Source organism: Ostrea edulis, chromosome 7, assembly GCF_947568905.1.
Source record: "Ostrea edulis chromosome 7, xbOstEdul1.1, whole genome shotgun sequence".
NCBI classification, from domain to species: Eukaryota; Metazoa; Mollusca; class Bivalvia; order Ostreida; family Ostreidae; genus Ostrea; species Ostrea edulis.
This window is the reverse complement of record NC_079170.1, coordinates 27,265,812-27,279,016: the sequence shown is the minus strand read 5'-3', so window position 1 is coordinate 27,279,016 and position 13,205 is coordinate 27,265,812. Positions and strand designations below refer to the sequence as shown.

Here is a 13,205-nt window from a genome sequence, read left to right as displayed (position 1 = left end):
ATTGACGACATCATATCACTACGTACATGTGTAGAACACTTTAGGCCAGGGTTTCCATTCCTCTTATACATTGTATCTTGTTTATTTTCATATTTTTTTGGTGGCCAATATAATCTATTTCATCACTGAATGTTTGAAACCCATATCATCAAACAATAAAAATATCAAATATCAGTTGATCACAAGAAAAATGATACATGATAGAAAATATGTTTATAGTATGTATTTCGATGATTAGGCATTTTTCTCGCCTTGTTCACCCATTTTTTTTTTTTTTTTTTTTTTTGGTATAAAGCGTCTTTTGGACAAGTGGGTCATAAACTGAAAATTTTAGGATTTCTGCATCCCCGGTCCTTGACATTAGGGGCGGGAAAAACACGCCAAAATGTGACTATTTTTCAAAACTCTTCTTCTCAACAACCGCAAATCTATACGAATAATTAAAAGCATTGTCATTTTGAGCAGGGAGGTCTCCACCAAAATTGTAAATTTTATAATCGTTGGATTAGAGATTCTGACTACAGGGCAGGACCAAACTTGGTATATAATGTTTATGTGTAAAATAAAAAACCCTTTAAACAACGTCTTTTTTAATACTATTGATACTATATTGAAACTGATTGGATATTAAGAGGAGCAGGAGCCCCTTTACAAACACTGTAAATCTCATGATCCCAGAGGGAGACCAAATTCATGGCAGTGATTATTGTTTTTATTATTTGAGAAAACCTCTTCTTTAATTTTGCTAATATGGTATACAATTTTAATGCATATTCCGGAAAACAGAACAGAATATGTCAGAATAGTGAATTTCGTAACCTCTAAGGCGAGTCGAAAATAGTATACTTTGGGCATATATAATATGACATATGATATGCAAGGTCTTAGCTTTCATCAATATTGGTACTTTCGGGGGTATTTGTGTTTTATGAACACATCTTGTTTTATTTGAATATTAAAATTTAACTTAGATATGCAGAAAAGGAAAATTATTGGTTTGGTTTGGTTTAAACGCATTTTATTGTAATATAATTACAAAGGGATCGGGCACAAGTTCTAAAAACTTTGACCGCCCTCTCGCTACATAGTAATAACATAAATACAAAGTCTTTCATAATATGCATGATTATTGATTAACATTAGGAATGTAAGTATAGTAGGAGATAATCAATATTAGACATGACATTTAACAACATTCTAGATATATATGATAAATATGTACATTATAACCGGTATATTATAGATTAAATCGATTACTTTGTTTAATAAATGTATGAAGAGACAGTCTGATTAAAATCAGACCTCATACTGATTATCATATAGTTATAAACGGTATGATAATGAATATGGGGTCTGATTTTAATGAGATTGATGAATAGAAAAGATATTTATTTTCCTTATTGCTGAGAGAAGTGTCACCCCACAGTAGTTCATTATTTGAAGTTTGTCTGAATATTTTCTTAAATAATTCATGTCTGACATTTCGGTACCTCCTACAAGAAAAGAAATGATAATCATCCTCTACTAATCCACATGTAAAGGGCTCTCAACGATATGCAGCGTAACGAATGTTTATGAAGAATGCAGTTGTGTCGAGGCCTTGTATGTAAGATATTTAAACGTCTCTCTCCGAATGAAAAATGAAAGGGAGGGGATTTTTTAAGGTTACTGATGCATTTTATTTTGATAAAGGTTCAGATTGCATTGTCTTCAAAGGTAAAGAGTTCCATTCCTCTATGACTGTTGGAACAAAGGACTTCTTTTGTTTTTTAAATTTGTAGTATACATCTTAATGTACTATTGTCTTGAAATTTTCTTGACATAATTTGAGAACGGGATTTAATACTTAGAAAAATATCCGATAGATAATCAGGATTGCAGTTTACTTTACAAATTGTTTTCAGTTTTGTTTTTCTTCTGATGTAAAGTGTTTCCCACCCGGTATCAAAATACAGATATTTCCTTGATGCCAATGAAGTTTAACCAGTAACTATTCTAGCAGAACTTAATTGAAGTTTTTCTAACTTTTTTGAATCAGGTTGGCTACACCCTTCCTATACTTCTGACGCATATTCTAATATCGGTCTAACAAATGTGTTGTACATTAAAGATAAGGATTTTCGGCTGAGTCTAAAGTTTAACTTTTTCATAACCCCATTTTTTTTGTCGTTTATTAGTGTTGTACCTTTAGAGAAAAATAACTCCTAAATGTTTCCGATGTGTAAGAAATTCTAAGAGACTTTGCTGAAATAATAACTATATTATGATACATCATTATATATTTCATAGCCGTTTGGGCTAGTATTACTTTTAATGAAAACTCATGTGACCGATGAGGCCTGAGAGCCTCTTTGTTTTTATTATGTGTTCTATATCCTGGGTAGGTTGACGTTAATGCGACAGGGGCTGATTGAATAAGAAAAAGCCTCCCATGTATCCGGCGTCAATTATATAGGAATTTAGGCAATTAAAATGAAAATAATACACACGATAGCAAAATATAGTCTATATATATAAAAACAAAAATCATACGCGCCCAGGACAAATCGATCTTTCATTCACAGGCGCAATACACAGTAGGTAAGTTCAATATTTTTCTACCATTTTCTGTCAGTTTACTAGAACTCGCACAAGAGATTTTAATGTACATATTTTTAGTTTATTATATGTAGAGTGTGTTTGCATGTATATGATGTATTGTTTATTCTTTTAAAGCTTTTTATATTATACATGTACAACGCCATTGAATACTTTGTGTAAAATTAGGCGTTAAATCAAATAAAAACAGTTTCAGTTTCAGAGATAAGTGCATGATTGATTGTTTTTGAATTTGCTTGAATCCCTTTCACGATGGATATTATGGAAAATATTGTCACCTTTAGTAATACTCACATGATAAAATGTACATGATAGGTACTGCAATTTACTTTTGGAATCAATATGTTGTTTGTAATATGGATAGAATAAAACGCGAGTAAGTGACTTAGCGAAACCGCCATATTTCATTGTTTCTACCCCTCTATAATAGGAAAAAAAAAACCGTAGACATTTATTTCTCATATTTATATGCATGATAGTAAAATAGATTTCAATCAAATTGATGAATCAGAGTTTATTAATATTGTTCGTGATTACAAACGACAAACTGTAAAATTTATTTATAATTCTTATTATACCAGACAAAAATACTTACTTCAATTGTGTATGATATGTATTCACATGACTGCACATGCGCCAACATAGTTTACTGTTTTAAATTTCTTAAGGTATTCAATGTATAATATTTGAAAAATGGATGGTGAACTTTTTGTGATTATGGTATCTTTTCGAAGAGTTTGTTGAACAAAAATAATCAACCAAAGGAATTTACAAAAGTTTGATTATTGCTTGATATATTTCACCTAGAAATTTACAAGTCTATAGGATGAGTATGTTACATTAAAATATTTCGAAAAGAAAATATGGTTTCATACGAATTTCTTGGTAAAAAGTTATATAAACTTTTTCTTTATTAAAAATTTGAAGTAAAATTAATCATTTACCGCATAGACATATAGAAAATGAGGTTTTTGGTATTTTTACCAAGGGCGGAAAACTTCTCAAAAAAAGTCTCAATTAAAAATGACCGGCTTCCAATAATTTGCCAGTCATGTAAATTTGCTGTACTTCACTTTCATCATTATTTAACAATAAACATTTATTTTGATTTAAATCATTTAAAATTGTTCAATATCATTTCATTATACACTGATATATTATACATTGATATATAAATCTGTTAGGACGGGTGCAAAATTATATTAACATGTATCTTACTAAAATACAAGAGTTGTAAAATGCTTCTCACTATAACGAAAGGAGAAGATAAGGAACAGTGGTCATCCCCATAACTCCCATAAGGAATGCAAAATAAAGAGTTAGACAAACACGGACCTCTGGACATACCAGAGATGGGATCAGATGCTTACATGTATGAGGAGTAAACATCCCCTGTCGATCGATCACACCGGCCGTCAGTCCTATGTCTTGATCAGGCAAACGGAGTTAGCAAACTACACCACATATTAGATATTGTATTGAAAATAGATATTAACGGCAAACTAACAACTGAACTTTAGGATAAACAGGATGATTTTAGCTACTCCATCGTCAACTTCCCGTATTTATGTAGCAATATTCCATTATCACCTACATATGATGTTAATATTTTTCAACTCATTCAATACCCAATAGCTTGTTCTGCGTATGGTCGATTTTTAAATCGAGACAAGCTAATGTCAAAGAAGTTGATGACGCAGGAGTTTCAACAATCTCGTTTAAAGTCAATAATTTCACAAAATCCTATAGTCATTATAACCATTTAGTTCGTCAATACAACCTATTATTGGGTTAAATGCTGACTGATGTGTTTCATACCGATTGTTAGGCTGTTCATGACATGCACGCTTATTTTGACTGCGGATAACTCCATTTACCTCATCAAGACATAGGGCTCACGGCCGGTGTGACCGGGTGACGGGGGATGCTTTTCTCTCCTCGGCACTTGATCCCACCTCTGGTGTTTCCAGGGGACTCCTGGAAGATGTCGAATCAAGTATTTGTTTTCTGTAAACAACAGGTATGAAATGATTTAGGGGATGGGAGTTCCTTGTATTGATGGTCGTGTGTTGTAGATAATGTTATTATTTAAGGTCCTGTCTGTTGCATTTATATCATGAAGTATCGGGGCGCATATTCTGGGGTTTCTGGTCTCAGTTTTATTGTCTACTGTGCAGAAGACCGACCACTAATATATCACATGAACTTCACATCAACTTCTCCATCGTCAACGTCCCTTATTGATGTAGCAATATTCCATTATCACCTGCATAATATTCTGGTGTTTACACCTCTAAACTGATTCAATACACAAGAGCTTGTTCTGCGTATGGTCTTTTTAAATCGAAGCAAGCTACTGACAAAGTCATGGTACAGAGGTTTCAAAAGTCTCGTTTAAAGTCAGCATTCCACAAATTCCATGGTCGTTATAGCGATCTAGTTTGCCAATACAACCTATCATTAGGTACATGCTGTCTGACGTGTTTCATACCAATTGTTAGGTCGTTCTTGGCACACTGATTTTGACTCCGTTTACCTCATCAAGATATAGGGCTCACGGCGGGTGTGACAGGTCGACAGGGGATGCTTACTCCTCCTAGGTACCTGATCACAACTCAGGTATATCCAGGGGTCCGTGTTTATCCAACTCTCTATTTTGTGTTTGCTTATAGGAGTTATGAGATTGATCACTGTTAGTTATCTTCAACTTTCATAAAGGAAAACGGAAGTATATATGTCAACATCAGAAAATCACACATTTTTATTCAACAGAATAATTAAAATAAATAATGTTAAAATGTAAACAATTAAAAAACCTGCTAATTTATAAATATATTTTGATTAATTGTAGATATTAGGGAAAACATTGTATAATAGGCATGTAGTAGAGAAAATACCAGCATAAGAGTTATTGCCCTTAACAACATATTTTTATCAAACCAACTTAAAACATATCTTTTAAAACTTGCATTTAATCTGTAATTGGGTATTTATGTATACAGTTATTTTAAAAAATCAACTAAACCAAATTGAAAAAAAAAAAACAAAAAAAAAAAAACCAAAAAAAAACAAAAAAAAAAACCCACAACAAAACCAAAACCAAAAAACAAACAAACCCATCAAACAAACAAAAAACAAAATACAAAATCACTTTTAGTGTTATTCTATACTTTTTTCTATGTATTGATTGTTCTTTGTTTTTATTGTTTTACATGTAAAGCGCTTTAGGTAATTGTCTTTATTAGATAAGGCGCTATATAAATGTATAATTAATTATAAATAATTGATTATTTACGGAAAATATAAGCTTTTTCATTATCGATAGTTTAACAGATGTTTAATTTTATCAAGTGAATAAAATTCCTTTGAAAGATATATACGTAGTTCTTGGAACACCGATTTTGACTACGAATAACTCCGTTTACCTGATCAAGATATACATGTAGGGCTCACGCGGCGGGCGTGACCGGTCCACAGGGGATGATTACTCCTCCTAGGCACCTGATCCTACCTCTAGTATATTCAGGGGTCCATGTTTGCCCAACGCAATGTTTATTATTCCATAAAGGAGTTATGAGATTGATCTGTGTTTGTTAGCTTCACCTTTCTATCATGCACAAAACTTAATTAAGTAAACATTTTGCAAATTCATATGATATCACATGGGTATCGATCTATCTTAACGTCTTCGCAAACTCATAATCAATATAATTCTCAGGAATACAATGAATAGGTGTATCTCAAGAAACCATTAATGTGGTACTACTGTTACCTCAAATTATTTTGAAAAAAAAACCCCGTTAACGATCAATTGCCATTCTTCTATTGTCATTGATTCTTTACATACTAACATTGACTACGAATTACTTCGTTGATCTGATCAAGATATAGGGCTCACAGCGGGTTTGATCGGTCAACAGGGGATGTTTACTCCTCCTAATCATCTGATCCCACCTCTGGTGTGTCCCGGGCCCGTGTTTGGCCTACACTTTTGTGTTCGTCATAGGAATTTTGAGAATGAATACCGTTTGTTATCTTCAATTTTGTCATTAAGGACATCCTGGTTTTTGTAACCATTATTTCATAAATAATACAGGAGAATATAGGAAAGGATAAGAATCAGACTTACAATTGTCTGATGCTAAAGCCACAGAGAACGATAAAGTGTGAATTGCTGTGTAGTTCTTGTGCACTAGACCTATCTTTTAATTATATTTTTTTTAACATGTGACCTAATTAAGAATTTGGAAAAGACACTCTAATTTTAAAATTGTATTAGGGAGGATTCCATAAAAATGTGGTGTAGTACCTGTTTACTGATGTTGTACACTTTGAAGAAATTGAATCCTCTAGAATTTTCTTAAGCATAAATAGACTGTAAATTTTGTGGTAAGATGTACTCATCAGAATATCATTGGATATTACATTACTAGGGACTGAACTTATAGGCCGGTTTCGATAGGGCTATAAGCATTCTTTTCCGCGTGTGTGAATGTACTCAGCATTGAACAAACAATGGACATTGATTGGTGGAGTTTGATTAATATAAGTTTGTATTTTGTAATTAATATTTTTTGGGAATAAATTGTTAAATCTTTGAATCCCGCTGAGGGATCAGGTGCCTAGGAGAATTAAGCATACCCTTTGACTGGTCACACTCGCCTAGATACCTATATCTCGATCAGGTAAACGGTATAATTTGTAGTTAAACTCTGTATGTAAGAAACGGCCCTACAATTGGTATAAAATGCGTTATAAAATGAACTTCTAATGAACACAGTAAATTAAACCAGACATGTGGAAGTAGATGTAAACCATAGTTTATTTGTGCAATCTTGGTAGATACTATGCACTAGACATTTTGATGCTAATTGAAAGATAAACACGATAAACGTGAGTGAAAGGAGAGCAAATGTAACACTCTGAACTTCTTAACTGTGAGAATGAGCTAAAGAGAGCAAATGTAACACTCTGAACTTCTTAACTGTGAGAATGAGCTAAAGAGAGCAAATGTAACACTCTGAACTTCTTAACTGTGAGAATGAGCTAAAGAGAGCAAATGTAACACTCTGAACTTCTTAACTGTGAGAATGAGCTAAAGAGAGCAAATGTAACACTCTGAACTTCTTAACTGTGAGAATGAGCTAAAGATATTGTAGGTTGTAACACTCTGAACTTCTTAACTGTGAGAATGAGCTAAAGATATTGTAGGTTGTAACACTCTGAACCTCTTAACTGTGAGAATGAGCTAAAGAGAGCAAATGTAACACTCTGAACCTCTTAACTGTGAGAATGAGCTAAAGAGAGCAAATGTAACACTCTGAACTTCTTAACTGTGAGAATGAGCTAAAGATATTGTAGGTTGTAACACTCTGAACCTCTTAACTGTGAGAATGAGCTAAAGAGAGCAAATGTAACACTCTGAACTTCTTAACTGTGAGAATGAGCTAAAGAGAGCAAATGTAACACTCTGAACTTCTTAACTGTGAGAATGAGCTAAAGATATTGTAGGTTGTAACACTCTGAACCTCTTAACTGTGAGAATGAGCTAAAGAGAGCAAATGTAACACTCTGAACTTCTTAACTGTGAGAATGAGCTAAAGAGAGCAAATGTAACACTCTGAACTTCTTAACTGTGAGAATGAGCTAAAGAGAGCAAATGTAACACTATGAACTTCTTAACTGTGAGAATGAGCTAAAGATATTGTAGGTTGTAACACTCTGAACTTCTTAACTGTGAGAATGAGCTAAAGAGAGCAAATGTAACACTCTGAACTTCTTAACTGTGAGAATGAGCTAAAAATATTGTAGGTTGTAACACTCTGAACCTCTTAACAGTGAGAATGAGCTAAAGAGAGCAAATGTAACACTCTGAACTTCTTAACTGTGAGAATGAGCTAAAGAGAGCAAATGTAACACTCTGAACTTCTTAACTGTGAGAATGAGCTAAAGATATTGTAGGTTGTAACACTCTGAACCTCTTAACTGTGAGAATGAGCTAAAGAGAGCAAATGTAACACTCTGAACTTCTTAACTGTGAGAATGAGCTAAAGAGAGCAAATGTAACACTCTGAACTTCTTAACTGTGAGAATGAGCTAAAGAGAGCAAATGTAACACTCTGAACTTCTTAACTGTGAGAATGAGCTAAAGATATTGTAGGTTGTAACACTCTGAACTTCTTAACTGTGAGAATGAGCTAAAGAGAGCAAATGTAACACTCTGAACTTCTTAACTGTGAGAATGAGCTAAAAATATTGTAGGTTGTAACACTCTGAACCTCTTAACAGTGAGAATGAGCTAAAGAGAGCAAATGTAACACTCTGAACTTCTTAACTGTGAGAATGAGCTAAAGAGAGCAAATGTAACACTCTGAACTTCTTAACTGTGAGAATGAGCTAAAGATATTGTAGGTTGTAACACTCTGAACCTCTTAACTGTGAGAATGAGCTAAAGAGAGCAAATGTAACACTCTGAACTTCTTAACTGTGAGAATGAGCTAAAGAGAGCAAATGTAACACTCTGAACTTCTTAACTGTGAGAATGAGCTAAAGAGAGCAAATGTAACACTCTGAACTTCTTAACTGTGAGAATGAGCTAAAGATATTGTAGGTTGTAACACTCTGAACCTCTTAACTGTGAGAATGAGCTAAAGATATTTTAGGTTGTTGCGCTAATATCAGGAAAAAAATTAACTTATCTTTTTTTTTTTTATAACGTTATGTTTTTCAGAAGAAGAGAAAATGAAACTTTTACTTTTTTGTGCTGCCATTGGACTCATTTCTGGTGTCGTAAGTACTATTATGTGATTATAGAAATGAAGAAATGAATTTGTAAACTCAAAAGAAAAACAAAAGAGGATCTTGAATTTTTTACGCTTGGTGCGAATTACATTTTGAGGTAGTGCATTTCATTTCAATTATCGAATCGAATTATTTTGGGCACTAAATTGCCTTTGTCATTCTTTAATAAGTAAGGTAGTACACCATAATTATTACTTTACTGAAATAATGCATTGCCATTACAAAAATAGACAAATTAATGGAAAATATCTAAAAAGGGAGAAAAATGGATATTAAATTTGTAATGTATGGGACAGGTTCGGTACGAATTACAAATTTGAAGTAATGCATTTCATTACAATTACTGTATGATTTTGGGCATTAAATTAACATTACCCTTCGTCAATGTCATTTTCTTTGAAAAGTAATTCATTACATTACCATTACCTTTGCATTACCATCACATTTTGGAATTTAAAAACAAATGAAATAATTGACACAACAAAGTTTTATTTATGGAACATAAATCGACTTATTCAGAGAGGGCTTCTTAATTGTTAACGACAGTATTAAGCATATCCAAAATTATACACTTGTTGGAAATTTGATATATATAATGTTAGTATGGTGTTGATACTCTATACACAAGGTATACGCCCCATTTGAGATAACTGTAAAGGTAAATAACCATATCAATTTGATAACAAGTTTATCATAAAACGAATGTGAAGATTTAATCAACTTCACCAGATTTATTATAATTAAAATTCATTAAAATGACAATATACGAATTACGAATGTTACATAATCATCGTCGGAATAGGCCATGACTGCATTGATAAAACGTGAACAAATGAACCCTGGAATTAAATGTCCAACTTATTAACGGATTACAATGTAATTGTGATTTATGTTAATCAAATGTGGATTCTAAAAAATTCTAAAGAACTTTTAGTAAACTTGAAATCGCAGAATTTTCCCCAAATCAATAACATTAAAACCTATGACTTTTCAACACTATACACGACCATTCCTCACGATAAATTAAAGACTAGACTTTTTGACATCATAAACAGTTGCTTCTTCAACAAAAACGGAAAAAGGAAATATTCATATCTAGTGATCAGTCATTCAAAAACTTACTTTGTTAAACAACACTCTGATTTCGCAAATTATATGGTCGTTATAATGATCTACGTCGTCAGTACAACCTCGCATTGGGTCAAATGCTGTCTGACGTGATTCATACCGTTTGTTAAGCCGTTCTTGGCACACTGATTTCGACTGCGGATAACTCCGTTTACCTGATCAGGATATAGGGCTCACGGCGGGTGTGACCGGTCAACAGGGGATGCTTACTCCTCCTAGGCACCTGATCCCACCACTGGTGTGTCCAGGGGTCCGTGTTTGCCCAACTATCTATTTTGTATTGCTTATAGGAGTTATGAGATTGATCACTGTTCGTTATCTTCACCTTGCATGCCATATAACAGGGATATTAATAATAATAATGATTAACTATTTTTGTCATGATTATCGAAAACGATATACATCATATATTCAATATCTAGTGATTTGGATTTCACACCATCTTGTGACTGTGGACGATGGATAAAAGACGTGAAATAAACAAGGAAGATAACAAGTACGTAACACATGTATGAAGAATTACATGCAGGGTGTGTCTCGCCGATAAACAGATTTGATTGAAATCATCCAATCTCCGTTATTTTGTTGAGGTCTAATGACATTCAATATCATTATACGAATACTGCGTGTATTTAAGGGAAACACAGGAATGAGCTACCTCGTCGTAAACAATTGTCCATTATGGTTGAGAAAATAAACATTAAAATAATCTATCCAAATCTACTTCATACATTGATACAATGTTTTTTTTTGTTTTACCATAGAAAGGAGGGAAGGTTGCCTTTACAGCCCTTCTGTCCAAACACACAACAGTGGGCGCTCACGCTGTGGTGAAGTATGATCACGTGTTGACAAATTGGGGCGGAGCCTATCAACCAACAACCGGCTTTTTCACCGCCCCCTATAATGGTCTCTACAGCATCTCCTGTAGCTTGATGAGTCATCCAAGTAATGCTGTTCACGTCAGTATTACTAAGAATGGTAAAGAGATGTCTATGGTGCATTCTAATGCCAACACATACCAACATGCTAGTCAGACTCTACAACTGCTGTTAAACAAGGGGGATAGAATCTGGATCCAGAACAGGAACGGCAAGAATGCAAAGTTCTATGACCACAAATCTTTCAATGTCTTTTCTGGTGTTCTAATCAACGAACTGTAAATCTATTTCTGGAGTTGGACTCTATATTAAACACAATCTGCATCCATTCATGTGTTGATTCATTGTATCCTTTAATACAAAAACAAGAGGTCCATGAGCCTAGAAATGCCTGATGATAAAAAACAACAAAGAAGGGTACGCTTTATGTATTTTGCAAAACTGGCTTTCCTGGGGTCTCATGCCAAGATGGCAACAGTACAGGTTCAATGTGGAAATTAAGCTGACATTGAATAAAATTTAATGAATACTAATGACAATCTACAAATTGTGGTTCCGTGATGGTACTTCAGAGCATTTCGATAAACAGATTTGTCTCATACTGTTCAGTGCACACGAAAACAGCTCACGAAAGCTTTTTTTTCCCGAAAATAACAAAACACAAAAAAGAATGAAATATGTGATTTATTAAAGGAGACAAGTTACGAAAATAAAGATTCACAAACAAAAAATGGCAAATCAACAAATATAAAAATTTCGTCATATCATTACACAGGATATCAGCACATCTGTCCAGATTTCCCCCATAAACAATTCACACAAGTAACCATACCACTGACTAGTTCAAACTGTAGGGAAATCAGCTGATATGAAAAATTAGTCATCTAATTATACAGGACACATCTGTCCTGATTTCCCCATAAATAAATATCACAAATATCATTACTACTGACTAGTTCAAAGACAAACTTTTAAAAATTTGTCACAAAGCGTAGAAAAACAAAAGGATGTCGAAAATGTTGGAAAATTTTTTCACTGTTCGTAAAATTCATCTGAGCGTTTTATACATTAGAGCAATCTTATAGGGATGTTAATAAAATTGTACTTTTAGTATTAAGTTGTATTTGATGTTATTGTATGGAAAAATATCGACAGCGTAACCAAATAATCGATATATTTCCAAGATTTCCCCCTCCTTAGAAAGTATCCAATATCAAATCATCAATTGTACAAATCTTGATTTTAGTACTTTGAATTTAAAGAAATTGTTTGCAACAGTAGGTCGTAAGAAATTTAAAGTGAATGATGTTAACTATCCTGTAACCCATCATAAAAATGTTTTTGAATATGTTAATTGTGAAAATATTTTTATCACTTTCAAATAAATTTAGAATATACATGTATTGATCTATGGATATCAAAAGTTCTACATAGTATAATCTTGAAAGGAATTGTTTTGCTTTTATACATGTATGGTTCTGATCTTCTCATATGAAACTTTTAGTTCTTATAAACAACCAAAATGACTTGCGACTTGTCAATATTGTATCGCTATCCTTTGCATCTATACGACATAATGAAGCGAATCTTGCAATTTCAAGATGTGCAGACTAACCGTCTTCATTTAGAATCAGATATGGTAATCCCCGGTACCTCATTTGGACCAGCGTCAGTGCGTGCTGTATTGAAACCAAGTTACACCACGGTGCCAATGGTCGCTTTTAAAGTCCTGGGGCCCGTTTTACAAAACAACTTACGACGAAGTCACAAGTCTTAAATTGTATTACACTGTTATTA

General features: G+C 33.3%; 1 protein-coding gene across 1 annotated transcript; it reads left to right on the top strand.

The window, feature by feature from the left end:
* The first annotated feature begins 2,543 nt into the window (after positions 1 to 2,543).
* Positions 2,544 to 11,736, top strand: LOC125653443 (complement C1q subcomponent subunit A-like). Its single transcript, XM_048882896.2, has 3 exons — positions 2,544 to 2,580; positions 9,329 to 9,387; positions 11,292 to 11,736. The coding sequence occupies exons 2-3, from the start codon at positions 9,340 to 9,342 to the stop codon at positions 11,688 to 11,690; spliced, it is 447 nt and encodes a 148-aa protein (XP_048738853.1). The 5' UTR covers positions 2,544 to 2,580; positions 9,329 to 9,339; the 3' UTR covers positions 11,691 to 11,736.
* The last annotated feature ends 1,469 nt before the right edge of the window (positions 11,737 to 13,205 follow it).